The sequence below is a fragment of the Hydra viridissima genome, unplaced genomic scaffold (genome assembly GCF_058129835.1).
Source record: "Hydra viridissima isolate aposymbiotic clone 2 unplaced genomic scaffold, HvirCarnegie_v1 scaffold_4, whole genome shotgun sequence".
In the NCBI taxonomy this organism is placed as follows: domain Eukaryota; kingdom Metazoa; phylum Cnidaria; class Hydrozoa; order Anthoathecata; family Hydridae; genus Hydra; species Hydra viridissima.
In genome coordinates, this window is record NW_028324303.1 from 17,380,363 (window position 1) to 17,403,317 (window position 22,955).

The window sequence follows — 22,955 nt, forward strand, 5'->3', positions numbered from 1 at the left end:
CAAACCAAAGTATTTATAAGCAGAAGTATGGCACAAGAAACAGTTACAAAATCTAAGCACGAAGAAAGCCTTTCTAGCGCCGCTCACGTGCCTTTGTTGAAGTAGGAGATGCTGAAACTCAGACAAAAAAGCCTTCAAGTTGTCCTTTTTGTAGACCTCTATCTGCAATATAAAAAAAAGAGAGCCCAATATAATGCAAAGAAGAAACGGGCCTAAAGAGTTAAATAACGATGTTAAAGACGTTGTTGAGTTATGAATGCAGAAACAATGATCTCCATTATAATCAGCGACTGATCTTATAATATTTGATAAGAAAGTGGTTAACGCACTAACAGACACAAAATCCATCAATCCTGCAAAATGTACCATGCAAGATTGAACAGACTTTGTGTCTATGATGCGTTATTTCGTTCGCAACGAGATAAACAATATTTAGTAAAAACAAAAACAGAAAATGAGCCTTGACGCTCGAAATTTTGGGTTTGCACTGCTAGGGCGTCGCACTAGGCCCGTGCCCGGAATGCCATGAAATTAACAGTAAATACATTGTTCAAATATCATCTTATATAGCATGATTGAGCTTAGCATAACATACAATACTTATATATTTGGTTAGAATTGAATAAATTTAAAAACTGTGGAATGTGCAAAGTGTATTCCAAAGAAAAAATAAGAAAATCTAAAAATTAAAGTATATTAATTTCTTTAATCGCTGTCGCTGCTGCTGCTGCTACTTGAGCTTTTATGACCGTGTTTATTTTTCTTGTGTTTTTTATGTTTTTTGAGTGATTGACCCAACATATAACCCCCAACTGCACCAACTGCCAACCCTCCTGCAAGATGCTTGTCTTGACTCTTCTTGAGTTTCTTTAGCTCTTTCTTGCTTAAATTAGTATGTGGGCCGGTAACACCGGGAGGGTATGCTGCGTGAGATTGTTGCATAGGATGACCTTGAGGCGGATAACCTCCTGATGGAGGAAACCCTGAGGTAGGGTAGCCTGGTTGAGGTGGATAACCTGGAATGGATGACGAAATTGGTGGTTGTGAATTAGTTGGGTATCCAGGGTGTGGATTACCAACAGGAGGACAACCAGATTGTGGATAACCAGATGGTGGAAAACCTGAAGGGGGATAACCTGAAGGGGGATAACCAGATGGTGGATAATTAGCTGGTGGTGCATCTAAAACAGTTTTAATCAAAACATTATTCTAATATTTTGATGAAAAATCTGCATTTTATAAGACAGAAATGTTTACTAAAAAAAGTATAAAATTTTTAACAAACATTTGAAAAGATAAATAAAGCATACTTGGATGTTGACTTGGAGGTCCTCCAGGATATGGTGGTTGATTTGGGGGCGCTCCAGGATATGGTAACTGACTCGGAGGTCCTCCTGGATATGGTGCTTGACTAAGAAAATGGAAATAGTAAAATACTTTTGACTGATTAAAAAACTGCTTCTTCTTTTTACTTAAAAGTGAAAAAGACAGAACATTAGTTGGTACAATTTGCAGTAGGTATCTTTTAGTCAAATTTTTAAACATGATAGTAAATAATGATACTGTAAAATGTAGTTAAATGCTGTAGCATATCCCAGTTCTAAAACTTGACAGTAGAGATGATTATTCAGTTTAAGGTGCATTTTTAAAAAAGAAAACATTTAAAGTTGACTACAGTAAGATTTATTAGGTGGAATTAATAGATGAAATCAAGTCTCAAAAGTAGTTAATTTGATTCATGATTTTTGCAACCTTAATGATGTTAACAACTTTTACAAGTATCCACCTAATACATTTAATATGGAATTAATATTTTAGAAAATAATTTCAAGAAATAATATTGCTATTTACATGATTAGTTCAAATATACTGCAAAACTAGAACCTTACTAATAGCTAAATTAATGCTAACTCAGGTTCACCTAAAATCTTACAGTGGAGCTAAATAAAATCAAGACGTTTTTTGACAACACCTTGGTGAAAAATATTTTTTGAATGTACATACAAGAGACATTCAAGCTAAAAAATGAAATTCTCCTGAAAAAAATGGAAAAAAGTCAGCAACTTTGAAATTTGTTGTAAGAATTCTCTCAGATTTAGTTCCTTTTTTTCTAAACCTCCCACTAATTACTTTTACACAACAAAATTGTGCTTCGATTATTCGCCAATAACATGATATTTTAAAAATAAAAATGATTTTTAGAAATAATAACTTGACACGTGAGGATCAAATAAAGTTTATATAAACCGATTTTAGGAAATATATATTTCAAGATCTTTGTAACCAGGAATTAATTCTTTCCCAAAGCAATTCTGTTTAATCAAATTACTCCCTCCATAGTTGCTCCCAAAAAATTACTTCCTTATAACAGCTCCCAATGTTTTCTCTAGTAGGTTTCCTAGCAACCTTTCCCAGAAAAATTGATCCTTGGTTTTCCTCAACTCTATGATGAACTTGATAGGTTATCAATATAATACAAGATAAACAGTTTGCAATACAAGTTCTAACTTCACTTTGAGAAGAAAGTCAGTTTTTTTCCATGTCCAGGATGTGCTTATTTACTATTCTAATAAGGAGATAAAATTCTGAAATGTTGAGTAGAGATATATCCCAATTTTCCATGATCATAGGGAGCTTAATCTAATTAGTAAACTCTTTAGTACTATATCTTAGATCTCTAGCTCTCAGATTTACTTTAATTACAGATCATGAAGAATACTCCATGTGCTGGAATTTTTTTCAAATAGATCAGGAGTGCTAACTGAGTAGTGTGGACATGGATGCCTAGAAGAAGTAGCACGCTTGCCAACCATAACTAGCATAGCTTTAATATCCTACAATAAAGAATATTGAAATGCATCAATAAGAAGCTGTTTTATTTTGGGGATAATATTATAATATTCATCCAAATTAAGAAAATATCAAGAATAATAGTTTTTTTAAAAACTAGTATCCTTTAATTCTCTGCTAAACTGCCCATTGCTATATCTGGAACTCTTTTAGCATGATTTGTTTTATCACAGATGTTGCTGGTTTTAAACAAAGTCATCTTTACAACTATACTTCAATGCTTTAAGCAAACATTATTTGCTTAACTAATCTATCATCACACTCTAGTCAGAAAGCAAATAATAGGAAAATTAATTCTTAGTCCTTAAATTATTGGTCTAATTTAATGACTTCAATTACAAACTTAAAAGCATTTAAATACTAAATACCCAAAAATCAACATTTGTTAAATTAAATAATTTTGAAAAAAAAAATTATAATTACTTTAAACTCTTTGAGAACTTTTCAACAAATATAAAATAAAGAATAAGTAATAAAGAAAATGTTAATATTTATCATAACAGAACATTTTGATAAAATACAATATAAAGGAGTTTTTTGGTTGTCTCATAAGTTTTATCAAAGATAAAGTGTTATGTGAAACAGAAAAAGCATTTTGTAAGCATGTAAACATAGCTGAAAAATGCATAACTTACATTAAAACACTGGTATTTCATATATTTGATTGTGTCACATTCACCACCATCAGAGAAGAAGTTTCATACAAAAATGCACACAGTAAAGTATGAAAAATCCAAATTAATGCTGTTCCTGTAAATATTTGTCAATGAAATTTTTTGTTTATGCTTAACAATGATCATAATATTCAAGAGTAATCTTTAACATAAGGACAACATGGGATGACAATATTTAGAGCTAGAAATATACAAAAATTTTTAATAAAACTTTGGCTAATATCCCTATTAAAATTTTCTGTGTTAAAAAATCTTGTTCATGCTGTTTGAAAAGTTTGAAAGATAAAGGCCTATAATTTAATTATGAATGTATTGATTTTGTTAAAACTTTTTAGTGATTGAAATCTTCATCATTAAAATCTGAAGGAACAGATTCAAAATTTACTTGGTTTTACAGAGCAATATAACAGCACTTAGTATAATTTTTAAATTATTTTGATAAAAGTTTACTTGCGGTTTAGCATACTTTTCAATGTTTTCATAACCTAAATATGAATATTATCTTAGTTGTAAAAGTATTTTAACATACGGCTATCAATTTTTCAAAGTTTTCACAACTTTTGTTGCTGTATACAATTCACTTAATCTTCCATCCCTTCATTGTCTGACATCATTTTACTTGTTAGAATGTTCCCTTTTTAATTATTGCAAAAATCATTTAGCTGTCCAAAAAAAAATTTCATCCAAAAAAGGTCCACAATAAAAATATTCATGGTAAAAATATCCACTAAAAAAATTTTAGGAGACTTAAGTGTGTTGGTATGACAAAACATTCACTTATCAAAGTAAAAAAAGTTTTGATTTTTGCTATTCCTAATTGTGATTGTATATGAGAGATCCAAGAAATTCACATTTCTTGGGCATTGTATGTCTTTACTATGGCATTATTACTTATCATGTTATACATTGCATTTCATAACAATCTGAGAACTGAATAAATTGAAAACTGGAGCCCAGAGAAAACTGTTAGAATAATTGGAGAGGTCAATGGATAACAGTACCATACTTGTGGAACATGATCTGAACTCTGTAGTATTTTAAATTTCTAATCAAGTTGTTTTTACTTTTATACAAAAAATATTAAAAAAAGAAGTTTAAAAAAAAGAGCTGTTTAACTTTAACCTATGCCATCATTATATATATATCAAGCAACTGAATAAAACGATTGATAATTGTTAAGCACCCTTATTTGGTATAAAAATTTTCACCCCAATTGACGGTTATTTACAAAAACTAGTTTAAACCAAGAGCTAGTGTAAACTAAATAAACAGAATTGTTAATTAATAAATACTTTTTTTCACTATTTCATTTATTATATATACTTATATTGCACACACTGTATATATTTATAAGTATTGTATAAAAACAAACACAAGTGATTTGCTTACTGTGGATAAGACATTATCAAAATGCTTTAAGACTTCGAGACTTTAACAAAGTTGGTTGGAGGAAAGCTTTTAACTAAACAACTTTTTCAAACAATCGTATGATTTGTAAAAAAAAAAGTGCATAAATGGGCATAAACATAGTGACGTATGAAAAACGGCACAAACCTAGATTAACGCTCAAGTCGATTGGAACATTTGTTGTGAAAAATTATTTCAGACTATAAGCGCATTGTAAATATATCAAAATAATTTTACAAATATAGCTTTCTTAGTTCAACTGCATTATAGTTTGCTGATTGAGTTAACTTCGTATCTTCCGATCACTTGAGTTGAGTCTTTAACTTGACATTTGATTTGAATTTCGAATTGCGATATTTTTCATTTTTGAATAGTTGTAAGTTAGCACAGTCTCGGTACGGAAAGTATCGTGTTGTCACCGGATCGGTCATTTTTTACGATACACCGTCCTACTATACCATTAGCGATTCAGAATTGCCATCGTTCTTGGAAGGACTGATTTTTTCGATATCAATTTCGAATTATCCTCGATGGTAGTATCGTACATTCTTGAAGACCACTCATACCTCTCTCTCTCACTACCCTAAGTTTTACAACAAAGTAGTTTTTTTACTATTTTGCATCATCCAGCTTCTGGCATCACTATCGAACAATAGGAAGAAATAGTTTTAAAATTTTAGTTGAGCTTCTCTCTATTTCTGCAAGTTTATAAAAAGTCCAATAAAGGAGAAAAAAAATCTCAAGCTGGTATTTTTAATTGTTGGTTTTTTACGTTTACACCGCGATTTTAGTCATGAATGTTAAAAGTTTCTAAATTCTGATTTGCATAATTTGCATAATTTGCATATTTATTTTATTTGCATATTATTTCATTAAATTTTTGAACAAAGTTTCACTTTCAATTTTGCATGAATTTTTCATTAGAAAATTTTTTAGTTGACTATAGATAAAAAAAAGACGTCTTTGAAAATAATTGCATGACCACGTGAAAGCACGAGAGCTTTGCTCTTTAGAAATTTGCCCTCTCTTAGTATTTCTTCGAGATACCCAAGAGAGCAATATTTGTTTGAGTCAGGGCACCAGCAATTGGAAAGAATCTCTCCCTGGTAATTCCAGGAACCCTTCGGTAGTGCCACCGACATTCGCAGTTTTAACTAGAGTTTATTTAGAGGCGGCAAACTTTTTAGGCTTTTTCGTGACCCATTTCCCAAGTTCAACCCTGTGGCCTTCTATAAAACGATCGGTTCAAGACCTGGTTGTTTCTAAGCGGTAAGGAGAAGTTGTGCTTGTCGGTGAGTTTTTAGTGAAGGACTCGAAAGATTGTGAGCCTCTATTTGATATTCAATAGCAATACCCCAGGGGTGGTGTTTATAGGTGTTTCTAAGAAGACTTATAAAAACAGCCCATATTTCATGTAAGTTGTAATAGCTAGGAAAACTGCTGGACTCTATGAATGTTAAAACCAAGTCAACCAAGTTACAATAAATTTTTATTTCTTTTCGCTTTTATAACTCATTAACCATCCTCAATTCCAGAGCATATGCTGCATTAACAGCAAACAAGTTGGTAAAATGTCTCAATTAGTAGAATTCATAGCATACTTTGCCTTGTAATGAAATCATTGATAAGAATAATCGGAGATGAAATTGTTATTAAACATATTAAAGTTCTTTATAACCACGTGTATGCACACGTTAAATAAACAACCATTAAACTCCAATTATTTTGCTTGCTTTTCGAATTTGCTTGTCTTCTTTTATCAAAGATATGCTATTTGTGTAAATACAATATGGTTATTAACGTTGTTATGGTTCGCCACCATCGTCCAATCATTTTTTCGTCCAAAACCGTCCCTATTATTACTCCTCTGGAGTATATTATGACATTAAACGATGCTTGCAATCTGTAGTTGGGAGAAATTTAGCCTTACGGCTCCCCCCTAAATACGATCTTGCTCTGGGCTGGATTTTTTCCAAACACGTTATAAGACATTATATCCTAAAGTATTAAACAAATTTCTAAAACTTTATTGAAGGTATTTTGCTTAATTATTCTCTATATAACAATTTATAGTTTTTCTTTATTTTTATTATTTCGTTAAAAACGCACAAAGAATTTTTGAAAAATTTAATTAAAATCAAAAGGACAATTTTTTCACACGAATTTTGTAAAATAATTCGCATTTCTGTGAATTACATATTCCGAAGGTATGTAGTCTAAAAATGCGTCTAATGCCTGTTGCAAGTCCATTTCTTATTATTTCTTCTAGATACATACTAAACGCATCCTGCTTTACAAGCATAAAACTTTAATAAGCACATAAAGACAAGGTCAGTATTTTTCATTTATAAAATAGTTCTACCAGTCTGTCAAAATAATGGATTATATTATGCAAATATAAATAACATGTATATTTTTTGACATATTGAAATCAGAATTGTAATTAATTGCAACTTCTTTCATTTCAAGTAGTAAATACTGCACTAATATTTATAAAATTAAAAATATTTGCTTAATAAATACCATATTCTTACTTGAAATCATTTAGTTTGTTGTAGTTGTAGCAGCTATACACTTATACTATAAGGAAGTTTAGTTTAAATTAAAAGTTTAAGATTTCTACCATTTTTACCAAGTTTTTTTTTTTGTGTGTGTGTTTTTATTTTTTTTATTATAATTTTTTAGAAGTAGATTGTGAAACTTTTATTCAATCAGTATTTGCTAATCAGGTGATGCTATAAGAATTTTGTATCATGAAAAATAATGAAGACAATATTTTCACGATTCAAAGTTCTCAAAGTATCACCTAATTTCTATGTATATTTATTACAGTTGAGGTTCATCTTTTATGGTATGGCACATTAAGTTTTTTTCATGAATGTTAGAGATATATCTAAATTTTTTGAATACAAAAGCAACAAGTATGTAACATTTGTTAAAAAATCAATAAGCATAGTTTAGTCAAGTCACAACTTACATTAGATAAATTTTCTTATGTAAGGGAGTAAATATAAATATAGATGGCTTTATTAATTAGATTTTCATTTTTTACCTTACTATAAATTTTTCTTAGATTTTCATTCTGTACCTCACAATATTTCAACACAACATTTCAACATAATATTTTAAAATAATATTTTAACACAATATTTCAGGATGTCAGAAAGCCTTAAAGAAGAAATATTGGCAAAGAAGGGGGAAGAGGATAGCAGTAGTGAATCATCAACTCCTTCATCTCCAGTGTCACACTTACATAAGGTAATAAATGAATATGCATACATACATACATACATGCATAAATACATACATACATACATACATACATACATACATACATACATACATACATACATACATACATACATACATACATACATACATACATACATGCATAACAGGAAAGTATTTGACTTTTAAGCTTTATAACTATTTTTAAAACATCAAAATTTGTAAGGTGACAATGAAATCCAATTGTTAAGCTTCCAGTAGTTTTTAGTTGATGATTGCACTTGATGCTTTAAGCAATATTAGAATCGTTTTCTATGCCAAGCCATTAACTTTTAAAATATTCATAATTTCTTAATTAAGTATCGCACAATGGAAAACAAGACAATTGACTTTGATGATTTAACTGATGATGAATATGCAAGTGGTGTTGTTAAAGTTGGATTGTGTGCCATGAATAAAAAGGTCTTTTGCATTTCTTTTTCTTTTTTTTTTTTTTTTTTTTTTTTTTCAAATAAGCATATTTAGACACATACACATTTACCACCCTCATAATCATTTCTTTAACACATCAGTTATCATCAAATTATTTGAATTTATATAGTGGATCATATAAAGTTGTCTTTCTTTTTTTTTTTTTTTTTTTTTTGAATTTTAAATGTTGTTACTTAATATAATTATAATCACCAAAGTCTACATGTATTTTAGACACATGCTCGACCAATGAAAGAAATTTTGAATCGTTTGCAAAGGTTTTACTTAATAAATTTTCAAATATTTCCAGATGAAGTTACTCTTAATGAACCTGTAGAGAATTGGCCTATTGTGGATTGTCTTATTTCATTTTATTCAAGAGGGTTTCCTTTAGCTAAAGCTATTGAGTATGCTCATCTTCGCAAACCACTTGTATTGAATGACTTAGAAATGCAGTATCAACTTCAAGATAGGTTTGTAGAACTATCTGTTGTTTTATTTCATTAATTTATATGTATAAACTTAAAACCAAAAATAACATGGAAAAGTGAACTAATTATCACTTTATAAATCTCAATTAAAAAAAAAACTGCTCAAGGTTTATTAAATCTATAGTAAAAAAGCTGTAATATAATTTATATATTGAAGAGTTGCATTTGACTCATTATGCTTGTCAAAAAAGAATTCGGTACAATAACTCAATGCTGGCTCACTGATTTAAAAATTAACCTGTCTTTAAACATCCTAATAATCCAATAATTTTAATTACAGACCCTATCAATTACTTTCAGGATTTAATATATTATTTACAAAATTAACTTTTGCATTTTGTTTTGCTTGTTTGTAGAAGAGAAGTCTACAGGTTATTAGAAGAAGAAGGTTTAGAAGTTCCAAATTATGCTATATTTAACCGGGATAAACAGGGAAACCCTGAATCTGGTGAAGAAATCGAAGAGTATGATGATACTATAATTGTTAATGGAAAAACACTAACTAAACCTTTTGTAGAGAAGCCAGTGAATGCTGAAGATCATAATGTTTACATTTATTATCCTTCATCAGCTGGTGGTGGCTGTCAGATATTGTTTAGGAAAATTGGAAGTAGAAGTAGTGTTTATTCTTCTGAAAGTCGTATTCGTAGAACAGGATCTTATATTTATGAAGATTTTATGCCCACAGATGGAACAGATGTCAAAGTAAGTTTTCGAATGCTGCTCAATATGTCATATTTATACTGGAAAATGTAATTGTTATTTTTAAATTCATCAAACAAGGGAAAAGCTATATTTGCATTTGAAAAATTACTGTATATGTTCTGTTAGGTGTATACAGTGGGAGAAGAGTATGCTCATGCAGAAGCTCGAAAGTCTCCTGTTCTAGATGGAAAGGTGGATCGAGATGTTCTCGGAAAAGAAGTTCGTTACCCAGTAATTCTCTCAGCTCATGAAAAGATGATAGCAAAAAGAGTGTGCCGACTTTTCAAGGTTTTTTCTTATTCTTTTTTTAAATTTCCATTATAAAAGTAATATAAACTAGAAATGATATTTATTGTGACAAGCTCAGACTTAGAGTGCTGTTAAAAATGAATCTAACATTTTTTTAATTGACAAAGCTTTACTGTATATTAGCCATATTCCTGGTTATATATGATTTATTTTTTGTTAAATGCTACACTATTACATCAACCTTAAGGATATCAATTATAATCATAAGAAAAAAACATCTCTATTTTGTACCAAATACCTGAAAATCTGCTTTGAAATCAAAAAAATAGCCAAAGATCTGCCCTTTTTTTTTTTTTTTTTCTTTTTTTTTTTTTTTGCTGGCAGTTGCTAACTTTTTTTTTTTGTAATTTTTTTTTAACAAAGTTTTTATTGCAAACAATGTGGTTTTTTTTAAAAAAATAGATATGGTTTTTCTTTAATCCAAAATTAGATGTTTTTTATTAAAATTTTCATAGCAAACAGTTTGTGGTTTTGACCTACTCAGAGCTAATGGAAAATCACTCATTTGTGATGTCAATGGCTTTAGTTTTGTCAAGACATCACAAAAGTATTATGATGACTGCTCCCAGCTATTAGGTGATTTAATTTTGCAGAATTTAGCTCCACAATTATGGATACCTTCTCAAATAGACTTTCCTCAGTTACCACAATCTACTGAGACACCTGTTGTCAGGCCATTAAGCACATCAATGGAATTACGGTGTGTAGTAGCTATTATACGTCATGGTGACAGAACTCCAAAACAAAAAATGAAAATGGTGGTTAGTCATAAACTGTATGTTATTTTGACTTTGTTTTTTGTGAAACAGAATTTTTTTATGTTCTATGTGAAGTATATGGATAAATAATTTTTCTTTTCAATATTTCATTAATTTTTTTAGTGCTTTTTTCTTTTATTGATATTTATAATTAAGATTATATTTTATCTTTGCAATAATTGTTTAGTTTTTTAGAATTGTGGGATAGGTATAATGGAGAAGAGGAAGGAAGGTTAAAGTTAAAAAAACCAAAGCAGTTACAAGAAATACTAGACATTACTCGAACTCTTTTAGAAGGGCAAGAAGATTTAGGAGAGGTCTTTGAAAATAAACTGAAGCTGCAGCAAATGAAAAGTGTTTTAGAAATGTAAGCTTTTTCACAACTTGCATATTTTATACATTTAACTTATCCTACTATTTTCTTTTCTTTTCTTTTTTTTTTTGCCAATTCTTATCTCAAAAATTAGATCACCAAAACCCCATTACCTTGACAATCTATGATCATTTTTTTGACTAAATAAATTTTTTAAATATTTTATTTGCTTAAATAACAAGTAAATGTATAGAGCATAAGTTTAACTGTTTTTTGTTTTTTTTTAATAATAAATATATTTAATAATAAATAAATAATTTTTTAATAATAAGTATATACTATTATTATAGAAAGAAAAAGTTCAGAAAATTCGAATTTTTTTTAAGCTAGTTAAGTCATAAAACTTTCAACTTTTTATTGAACTGCTGAAGTAAGTTTTTAATATTTCAAAAAGATTCAAATTTCTCTTGCTGCTGACTTGACTTTGAACTGTTGACTTAACTTTGAACTACTGGCTAGACATTGTGCTGTGTGTTTAACTTTGAACTGTTGGCTGGCTCACCTTTAACTAATGAACCTTATTTTAATTACACTCATTAAAAGTATATTAAATTTAATGTGTTTATATATTTTTAAAAATACAATCTAAATTTCTTTATTCTTTCTTGTGATAAGAGTCTTGCATCTCTTGCATCTGCCAAAGTAAAGGTAAGTTTCCACTCATCCGTTTTAGCTCCGGGAAAGGGAAAGGGATGGGAAAATTAATCACATGAGCATGCGCAGTTTATAATTTAATTTTGAAAATTACTCACTGCGCATGCTCACGTGATTAATTTTCCCATCCCTTTCCCTTTCCCGGAGCTAAAACGGATGAGTAGAAGCTTACCTTAAAGGTTTTTAAATAAATGCTCTTTACATTACTGTTTATTTATAAATATAGATTGTTTTCTACAGATAAGTAATTTAGATGAATAGTTACATCAGTTATATAAAATTTTGTTATAATTAAACAAGCTAAAGAAGATATGTACTATATGAAACAAAAGTATATACTATATTACAAATTGGTAGTAGAGCAACTAGCATGTAATATGTTATATATCATTTTACAAATACCTATCTTATAGTTCTACTAACTAAAGTGTCACAAAAAATTTTGTTACTTTTAATGAAATTCTTGGCTTTTAGTTTTCTCTGCATGTTTTAACTGGTGTTGATGCTTTAACTGGTGTTGATGTTTTTAGTGCAAAAATTTTAAAAACCTTCACTAATTTGACCTTTTGTTTTCTCTCATGAACTGAATTTGACTCCCTGTTTAACAGAAAATATAATGTTAACATTACTGTAGTTAAAATATTGTTAATATTAGTGTTAATTAATCTTTCTTTTTTTTTTTTTTATTGAATTACTTTATTTCTTTATGCTATCAAATGACCATTTAATCACTTCTCCATTTTCTCACAGATATTCTTAGAATTTCTTTATTTGTTTTTTTATTTTTACTTTTTTATTTATTCTATGATGTTTAATGCTTTTTTTTATTTTTTACTTTTTTAATTGTAAAAAGATTATGTAAAGTACTCTGAAAAGTTCCATTATTAAAAAAATTCTGACTGTGGTGTACCAACCTTTTACTTCTAAGATGCAGGATTAGTTCTTTCTTTTCCCTGATAAATGGCAGAGCTAAAATTGATCAATTTCTTCATATTTGTTTGTAAAGAAATTGTTGAGCAAATAATATTGAGAGTTCTTGTGAAAAAAGTTATATAAAAAGATTAGGTGAATGGAAGTTGATGAGTATGAGTTTTTAAAGCAATTAGAAATGAGGAGTTGGAAGCTTGTCTATGTTTTTCAGGGTGTATTTTTGGTCTTTCTGAATCTGTTCTGAATAAGTGGTATTCTTTTCATCTTTGATTTTTGAGACTCAGTCGTTTTCTATCTACATTCTTTTTTAGATCTGGCAGTGAGAGGAGTTTTCCCCTATAAAGGTGTGATCCTTAGTAAAATACTTATTTTGTTGATGATTTGTTGACCACATGAAGTATTGCAGCAGTTCTTTGAGTTGAAAATTTTAGAACAGTTAAATATTTAAATGTTTATACAACATGTTTAATACTATATATACTTCTAAAATGCTAATTTTAACACTTTTAATGTGATAAACCTTTATATGAATTTTGTTTTTTGGTTCAAAAAATTTTTTTTTTTGTCTATTTTTAAGTTTTTAGGAAAAAGTTATTCATCTAATTTTTTTATTTCATATTTTTATTCTTTGTTTCACAGATAGTTATAAAACTAGAGTTTCACATTCTTAATGATATAATAAATGAATTTTAAACCAAATTGTTTTTACTGAAATTGAATTTTTATCTCTTAAGAGTAAGGCTTTTTAATTCTCTGGAATCATCTTTTCAAGTTTTATTAATTTTTTTTTACATTAAAACCTTGAAAAGAAATTTCAAGCCAACTGCTTACTAAATTTAATAAGTTTTCTCTTAATAAATATTTTTCCTTTTAATCTGATTTGTTGTTGTTGGCTACTTTTCAACAAACCTTTTTTTAATAGGTATGGTCATTTTTCGGGCATAAATCGAAAAGTTCAAATTAAATCAATGAATGATAAGCGGAATTATGATATGATAACTAAATTTAAAGGGAGAAATAAAACAACACATTTGTCTGTTAATACTTCAAAAGCATTACTACTTATTGTAAAATGGGGTGGTGAGTTAACTGCTATGGGAAAGAAACAGGCTGAAGAACTTGGAAGGGCTTTTCGATGTGTTTATCCAGGTGGGCAAGGTAAAAAGTTTTTCTTTTGATCAACAGTTTTTGTTATCTTTTTCATTTCAATTTATATATATTATATGTATTAAAGTTATATATATTATAGTATATATATCAAGTTATATATATTAAATATAATATGCAAAAATTATAAAGAAAGTTTGTGATGTCAGGAGAGTATGGTCGTGTACCAGGGTTTGGATTCTTGCGCTTGCATAGTACTTATCGTCATGACCTCAAAATTTATGCATCTGATGAAGGAAGAGTGCAGGTTACAGCAGCTGCTTTTGCTAAAGTTAGTACAAAAGTTATAGCAATATTTAAAGGAATATAGATATGAATTGTTTTCCTTCTAAACTAAAATTTCAACAACTGCAATTGAAAATATTTTATTTTGTGACAGGGTTTATTGGCATTGGAAGGTGAGTTGGCTCCTGTCTTGGTTAGCTTAGTAAAAAGCGACAAAAATGTAAGTGGCATGTTGGATACACCTGGTGATATTAGTGGAACAATGCGTAGGTCAGTTTTATTTATTTAAGTATGTTGTTTCATTGAAGTTTAACTTCCTCGTTATTGTTTTTATGTTTAAACTTAATTTCAGGGTAAAATCGCGGTTGCATGATCATCTTCATTCCACAGTTGATTTTACAACGGAAGATGAGAAAAAGGTTTATAAACTATTTTCATATGAGTTACACAGTATAAACTTATTACATGGTATAAGTTTTTTTTAAATAATTGAGAGTTAAATTTTTATAAAGGAAAAATTTGATTAAAACATTTGGCTCATAAATATTTTAGTTAGCACCTACCGGAAGTACATCTATTGTTAGAGCCATGCATGAAGTTGTAAATCCCCACAAAATGTGCAAAAAAATACTGAGGCTTGTGAAAACACTTACTAAGCAAATCAGAGAAAAATGCGAAGAACCTGGAGTTAATCCTGAATCTTCTAGTTTATATCACGATGAAACCCTTAACCTTATGCGGCACAGGTGGGAGAAATTAGAAAAAGATTTTTCTAGTGGTGAAGAGTTTGACATTAGCCTTATTCCTGATATCTATGATAGTGTCAAGTATGATTATGTGCATAATAGGTAAGCAGAGGCTTTTTAAAATATTTAGTTTTAATCTTATCTCATGTTCATATTAGGGCAGCTTATATAAGACAGTCAAGTTATTCACTTTTGGGCTGCATTTGATAAGCTCTACCTTGTTCCACAACCTTGTTACTCTTGGTAAGAACTATATAGAAGCCAGTGGCTAATTTCGCACATTTGCTTATTAACTTGATTGCTTAAACAGTTTTTTTTTTGCAATATTTAAACAGAACATTAATTCCTTGAATCAATTGCAGCTGTCAGCATGTCCTGTGGCAAACACAATGGCATAAAGATGTTCTTTGAGCAGTGTGTAACAGTAAATCTGCAATTCTGAAATCTTATTTAAAGTCAGGTAGAGAACATCTTCTAAAAACAGATATTTTTGAAGTGCACAGATGATGGCACTTTTTTCTTCATCTCTCTTATCATTGTTGAACAAAGACCATGTGGCAAAGTCTTTACTGAGATATCACAAGAGAAGTAACTACTTTTCTACAATTTCTGCAATTCATAATCTTTAATCAGTTGCAAAATTACCATATTGGTACCCCATCATCAGGAGCATAGCATCAATAGTGCCAACAAATAAATTCCAACAATCAAGTGCCAGCAATCAAGTGCCAACAAATATGTGCCAACAAATAAATATCAGCAAACAAATGCCAACAAACAAGTGCCAGGAAACAAGTAAATCCAATGTAATGCACCAATCTCATATTTGAAAGAAAAAAATGAAGGAAAGTTATTTTTAGATAATAAATCTCCTTCGCCATTCATTCAGTGGTAAGCACTAAGAGTACAAAAATTTTATACATAAAACCAGAATTGTCTCTGTTGCCCAAGATTTGCAATTTAAGTCAACAAACTCTGCTATCATCTTACAGTTGAATTTTACAAAAGTGTTGTTGTAGTTCATATATTGCAATATCCTAATGAAATGCCAGACATGTTTGTTCAGCATTGTTTGGAAGTCTCACCAATTTTATCAATTTCAGTATGATAAAAATTGGATTTTTCTATAAACTCCCATTTAGATTTCAATTGACCAAATAGGTCAATCTCTGGTCTTTTTTGTGTGAAAATAGAATCAAACATAGCTTCTGCATAGAATTTGATAGAAAGCAAGGAAGAAAAAAGCAGAAAAAAGTAAAGAAAAATTTGTTTTAAAAGTTGTTCAACTTCCTGACATCTAACATAGAAAATAAATTTGCCTAACTATATTTTGTGTCAGTAATTACTGTTTTGATCCTATCCACTTTTTTCGCCTCATCTTTTTCTGTGTTATGACCTCATACTATTTACTATAATGAATAGAATTATAATAAGAGAAGTGTTTGTATTGTTTATAATACGTATTATTTTAAATTTTTCTCTAAAAAAAAATATAATTTTCAGGTCATTGGGATTAGACAATCTTTCTGAATTGTATAAATGCACAAAAGCCCTTGCAGATATTGTTATGCCTTTGGTAGGTTGTATTTTATTTTTTTAAGGAATCATTTTGTTACTTTTTATAGAATCAAAAAAAAAAAAAAAAATTTTCAATTTTTTTTACTTATAAATGACAGAAAGGATGTAGGAAACGACATTTTAAGAAGCACATAAAGAAAGTCTGTAATAAAACTTTTAAGAAACTTGTTTCTAACTTGTTTAATACTTGTTTCTATTTTTGTGTTTTATTTGCATGTTTTTAGGAGTATGGTATTACAAGCAATGAAAAGACAGCAATCTCCAAACAGATCTGTCAGTGTTTCTTCCGTAAAATTCAAGCTGATTTGCATTACAATGTACATCAACTAGAAGATACTGTGCATAGGCTAGATCCCAGGTAAATTTGATTCAATTACCTTTTCAATGATTTGCTTTAGTGTTTGTGTTGTTCCAAATATGTAAACAAATCCAAAATTGCTTTTGTATTAATTTTTTCATAGAGTTTTGTGATGTTATGTTCAATACAGTTTTATCTGTTTTCAGTGATTCACATAATGTTTCGACACCTCATCGGCATGTCAGAACTCGATTGTATATCACAAGCGAAAGTCATGTACACTCTATTGTTTCTGCCTTGCGTTTTGGAAATCTGTTTGATGTATGCATATGTAAAAAATTTAAGGGTTTATAATGATAATAATAATAATAATAATAATAATAATAATAATAATAATAATAATAATAATAATAATAATAATAATAATAATAATAATAATAATAATAATAATAATGATAATGATAATGATAATGATAATCATAACAATAACAATAACAATAATAACAATAATAACAATAATAACAATAATAACAATAATAACAATAATAACAATAATAACAATAATAACAATAATAACAATAATAACAATAATAACAATAATAACAATAATAACAATAATAACAATAATAACAATAACAATAACAATAACAATAACAATAACAATAACAATAATAATAATAATAATAATAATAATAATAATAATAGTAACAAAAATAGTAATAATATTAATAACAATAATAATATTAATAACAATAATAATAACAATAATAATGTTAATAACAATAATAATAATAACAATAATAATAATAATAACAATAATAATAATAATAATATTTGTTTGCAAAAAAATTCTAAGTTTTTTAATGTTATTTTTAGACTTCAAATGATCATCAGTGGGAGAGAGCCATTGCTTATTTGAATGAAGTTTCAGAACTTAACTATCTCACACAAATTGTATTCATGCAGTATGAAGACCCAACTGCTGATCCACTTTCTGTTAATCGTTTCCACATTGAAATTTTTTTCAGGTATTGTTGTTTTTTCAAAACAATTTTGAAGTCTTTTTCTAAAGTGAGATTTAAAATTTTTTATTAAAAACATAAAATATTTTATCATTTTCACAATTTTTTCAAAATTGATTGTTTTCTTTTTATGTGCTTGTTGCATTTTGTGATATGCAATAAGATGTTAGAAGCTTTATAGTATAAGCTATATTATTTGTAAGAGAGCTATGATCACTCTATTTTTTGCAGTCCAGGTGTCAAAATACCAGATTGTGAAAAATCATGCACTGAAGAATCCCCTCTATCATCAAAAGTATCAATTGATGAATGGAACGGTAGACGATCTGATAGCAGTAAGATTTGTTATTCTTTGAAAATGATTTTGAGCTCTTTGATGTAGTGGAAAGTAAGGCTTAAATTTGTTGTTCTTAGTTGAAATTCCTGTTCGTACAGAGAGGAATATGAATATAACAAGAAGCATGGAGAGAGATTCATGTTTTTGGCCTTGTACAAGCCCTGGGAGTATGTGATTTTTTTCAACGCTTTTCTGATTCTGTTGTTGTTTTATTTTAAATGAAAGAACTATTTATAGTATGCTGCAGCCAAAACAAGTGTTAAAGCTCCCTATTCTCCATCTATTATTCTCTCTCTGCACAGCTGTGTGATATTTTAAAATGTAATAAATGGGTTGTATTTCTATGATTAGAAATGCTTTAAAATGTAAGGAATTAAAATTTCTATGCTTAGAAATCTTTTACTTTTTATAAAACTTGGAATTGGATTTAAATAAAGCAGTTTACTTAAATTTATCATCATAAAAAACACAACAAGGTTTTGCATTATTTTTAACCATTAAAATTTGGAATATGCAAAGTTAGAAGTAAAGCATTTTTTACATAAATTTTGATTAAATACTATTGACTACAGAACTAAGAATTTGTTTGGTCTAAAAAGACCAACATTTCTACAATATTTGCTTTAGATTAAATAATATTTACAAAGGAAAATGATTTTTTTTTATTGAGACCTTCATTCTTTATTTCTGCCAGAATAAATGGTTATTGAATATGTATTCTGATGGAAATATTAGAAAGAAGAAGAAAAAGTAAACATCAAGCATTCACAGTTATTGTGGGTGATTGCAGCTTAGTGTCTCTTAAATTTTTTATTTTTTCAACACAAGAAACTTTCAGTGGATTGAAATAATAAGAATTTTTTGTTTTAGCCTTTTAAAGTTTTTATTTTTATGAGTAAATTATTATTATTAATGTTGTTATTATTATTACTATTATTGTTATTATTATCATTATTATTATCATTATTATTCTCATTATTAATATCATTAATATTATCATTAATATTATCTATATTATTATTATCTTTATTATTATTATTATTATTATCATTATTATTATTATTATTATTATTATTATTATTATTATTATTATTATTATTATTATTATTATTATTATTATTATTATTATTATTATTATTATTATTATTATCTTTGCTGTTGTTGTTTTTTTTACTTTTAGTTTTTCGTTTTTGTTTGTTGTTTGTTTTTTTTAAAGTGATGTTGATAATATATTATAAAAGTTTTTAAAGAGAAAAATGTAAAAATGTGAATCACAAAGCTCCAGATTTTTTTCTGTCCCAAATGAAAAAGCTAATAAATTAGAGCTTTAATAACACTGACAAAGCAATTATGAAAAGAGAAGCTCCCAGTGGATTTACTGTCCATATTCTAATGGCTGTTGCAAATATAGCTTTTTTTAAAAAGAAGTTCTAAGTAACACTTGGTAGATAACATAAATCTAAATCCTCAAAGTTCAATATCCCTCAGACCTCATAATCAGTACCTGAACAGGAATTTCATCTTGTTATCCATCTTCTTGATATTTTGATTTTAAAGCAATTGCAAACCATTTTATTGTCAAGGATACCATCTTAATGCTATGGTTACTTAATATTTTAAATTTAGATTTCAAATTACTTAAATATATTTTTTAAATTATTTTTTAAATCTGCTGTTAAAACGATTTAACAATCAATGTTTTAAAAAAACCTTAAGCCAGACATTGCAATTTTCTATTATTAAACTTGTGTATACATCTTATTACTAAACTTATGCATAGGTAATAATGGTGTAAGATACTACAAGATTTTTTGATGGTGAATAGATTTTCCCATTATTTGTTGTTTGAATTTGAAGTGCAAGTTGCACGTTGTGACGAGTTTAAAAATGTGAATGCAATAAAGAATATAGCCTGCAATGTTTGGTTCAAAGGCTCAGTTTACACAAGAAATATATGATGGAGATTCTCTTGAAATATATGACCGAGATTCTTTTTTGGCGCCATTTATCTCCTACATTTAAAACATTGTTATATGTTTATGATTATTTATAATTTATATTTTTATATGATTGTAATGTATTAACATTTATATGATTATATATATTGACTGTAAAATGGTATAATGACGTTTGTTACGAACATCGTACGATGTTAAACTTCTCTGTAGAATATTCCTTCAGCGCTCCTGTTCGCATGTCGTTACAACCGATGGCACAAAGAGTTAACTACCGTCACTCTGCTAGTAAAGTACAAAAAAGCGTTTTTAAATCTTCTCCAATTAAAAGTATCGAAGAAACGATATCAATTCGAGGTATGAAAGTTTAATATTTCTATGTCTAAGTTTAATATTTCTATGTCTAAGTTTAATATTTCTATGTCTAAGTTTAATATTTCTATGTCTAAGTTTAATATTTCTATGTCTAAGTTTAATAATATTACTTTATTGCCCTTTTTTAAATTTGCTAAAGCAGCAGATCGTCTTTATCTGCAGATGCCTAATATTCACATACTACTGATGTATTAAGTTACGTAACATTGACAATTCCATAGGAGAAGATATGCCCTAGCTGTAGATACGAAATGTTTTGGTAATAGGTTCTTTGGTGCTAGTTAATTGACAGCGGCCGACTGATATATTTCTGTGGCTTAGTGCTAAAAGTCCTAATTGTTTAAAAATCGGTTTGCAGCTGCATCTGTTTAAATATCACTTCCGCTTTTCACAATCGAATTGCATAGCAGCAATATGATTTATTAAAGTGATATTTCTGCTTTTGTTTTATAATATTTATATTCATGTAGACTCGTATTTATTTTAAAAAATTACCAATTTTAAATTTTAGTAAGCACATTGGAGTCTCTTCCAATGTAAATACGAAATTCCGACATTTAGGTCTTTTGTTTACAAAATATTTTTTTGACGGTATTTTAGAAATTGTAACTAAAATTCATTTTTTGGAGATTTTTTAGCACCAAGCCATTTTTATTAGCTGTATTTTAATATTCTCTGATTACGGAAATATTAACAAATTCTTTTGCTAAATAGTGTTTATTCATCATGTCTTCATGTTGTCGACGAACAGTGACGTTAAGATGCTGACGTTGTTTTATAGGTGCTGATGTCATTGAGACTTTGCCGTCCTTGCATCCGTTAGTATGTCTGCATAGGAACGTTTGTCAAGCTGATGTAGAGAAAATGCTTGATCAATTTGCTAATAATGACAACGTTGAACCGTCTGATATTATATCGGCCGATGATATACATAGAGCCAACTTTGACTTGGTGTCCCAAGTTTCGGTTTGAAGCTTTTTAGCAGAATATTTCTAGCTTTTTTCCGAGCGAATTATTTAAAGCGCGTTGCTGTAGTTATGTTTATAATACTTTCGAACATATTTAAAGATTGAATTGGTTTTATTAGTTTTACATTTCGTATTCTTTTTATTTTCGTTGAGAAATAGAAAAAAATATTTTCGCAGTGACATAAATTTTAGTTTGCAATTGGTTTTAATTCTTTTAAGATTATCTACAGCTTCGAAACCATTAAACTTTGTAAGTTTCGCTCACATAAACCTTGTTTTGCCTTCACATTTCCAAATGATTTCGAGCAAATTTGGAAACTTCAAAAGTTCGGCGACTGAACGGTTTAATTTTCGGCAGAAAATCATGACCGAATGTTTGGGTTCGGAGTTCGGCAATAAAACAGGTCCGGCGCAAAAGTAGGGAAGTACCAAGGTTAGTTGGCTACAGGGGTGAGTTTACACTGCGCCTAACACTAGAGTTTTACATCAGAAATTTCCAGAATTCACATAAAACCTTCATACGTAACTAATTCTAAGCATCATGGAAGTCTCGTACGATACTAACATCAACAATACTTCAAAATTGGTATCGAAAAATCCTATCAAGAGCGATGGCAATTATGCATCGGATTCGTGGGATGGGTATCATAAAAAATGACCGATCCTAGTGACTACACGATACTTTCCGTACCGAGACTCAGATGTTTAACTAATTCATCTCCCAGTGTTGAATAAGAGTAATTAGCGCATGTGCATAAATGTAGTAGCGATTTTTTTTACTTTAGGATTTGTTTAGGTCTTCAACAATTTGCCAGAAGATCTTTTAGCAAAAAAGGTTACAACAGCTTCTGGCATTTATTATGGACTTTCTTCCAAAAAGCTAAGGAGTTTAGCTTTCCAGTATGGAAAAGCTGATAGCTGAAAAATGCTACGGAATTGGAGTAAAAATGAAGCATCAGGAAAAAATTATCATAGGATGACGCCACATGATGTAAATCTTTAGACAATAATTATATAATTGAAGTTGAGCCTATAGTAAGAAAAAGAAGTATATACCTAATGAAATGAAATAAATATAAAAACGAATGTTTTATATTTTTGTCTCTTTCATAGACATGTAAATATAAAATATTTGTAAATAAACATGGTTTTAAATTTTGCATTTTATTTAGTTTTGCATAGACAGTAGACAAAGAAAAATGTTCCTTATGTCGTAATGGTTCATATGTCATAATATGCGCGTTTTACAATCTATGTTTACCAAGTAGAGTTCCTAAAATCTTTTTATGCTAAAAACCAAATCGGAACAAATTGAATTTAGTAACAATAAAATTTTTTTTACTTATAATACGAAATATTTGTTTAAGCAAATTAAAACAACCTTTTTTTTATTTTAAAAGATTTAAATTTTTTTTCTACTTTTCCAAATGGCAA

The 22,955-nt window shown here is 28.6% G+C and overlaps 2 protein-coding genes across 7 annotated transcripts; one reads left to right on the forward strand and one right to left on the reverse strand.

Moving 5' to 3' along the window:
• Positions 1–542: 542 nt before the first annotated feature.
• Positions 543–5,052, reverse strand: LOC149890205 (uncharacterized). Of its 2 annotated transcripts, none has more exons than XM_090086484.1 (3): positions 4,914–5,052; positions 1,311–1,411; positions 543–1,181 (listed from the first exon to the last, which is right to left on the reverse strand). In XM_090086484.1, the coding sequence occupies exons 1-3, from the start codon at positions 4,925–4,927 to the stop codon at positions 706–708; spliced, it is 591 nt and encodes a 196-aa protein (XP_089942610.1). In that variant the 5' UTR covers positions 4,928–5,052; the 3' UTR covers positions 543–705. The 2 variants fall into 2 exon arrangements, with proteins under 2 accessions (XP_089942610.1, XP_089942609.1); XM_090086483.1 differs by lacking the exon at positions 4,914–5,052 and adding an exon at positions 3,486–3,600 and having other exon boundaries at positions 1,311–2,834.
• A 1,702-nt stretch (positions 5,053–6,754) lies between these two features.
• On the forward strand, positions 6,755–21,645 carry LOC145182486 (inositol hexakisphosphate and diphosphoinositol-pentakisphosphate kinase 2-like). Of its 5 annotated transcripts, XM_090085055.1 has the most exons (22): positions 6,755–6,966; positions 7,201–7,261; positions 8,087–8,189; positions 8,520–8,621; positions 8,865–9,103; positions 9,478–9,826; positions 9,953–10,114; positions 10,591–10,910; positions 11,081–11,260; positions 13,773–14,008; positions 14,167–14,288; positions 14,397–14,512; positions 14,595–14,661; positions 14,795–15,090; positions 16,492–16,564; positions 16,791–16,924; positions 17,071–17,185; positions 17,741–17,892; positions 18,118–18,221; positions 18,301–18,390; positions 20,392–20,535; positions 21,335–21,645. In XM_090085055.1, the coding sequence occupies exons 3-22, from the start codon at positions 8,088–8,090 to the stop codon at positions 21,523–21,525; spliced, it is 3,294 nt and encodes a 1,097-aa protein (XP_089941181.1). In that variant the 5' UTR covers positions 6,755–6,966; positions 7,201–7,261; position 8,087; the 3' UTR covers positions 21,526–21,645. The 5 variants fall into 5 exon arrangements, 3 of the variants coding, with proteins under 3 accessions (XP_089941181.1, XP_089941182.1, XP_089941183.1); XR_016451772.1 differs by lacking the exon at positions 6,755–6,966 and having other exon boundaries at positions 7,092–7,261; positions 18,123–18,221; XR_016451773.1 differs by lacking the exons at positions 6,755–6,966; positions 18,301–18,390 and having other exon boundaries at positions 7,092–7,261; positions 18,123–18,221.
• The last annotated feature ends 1,310 nt before the right edge of the window (positions 21,646–22,955 follow it).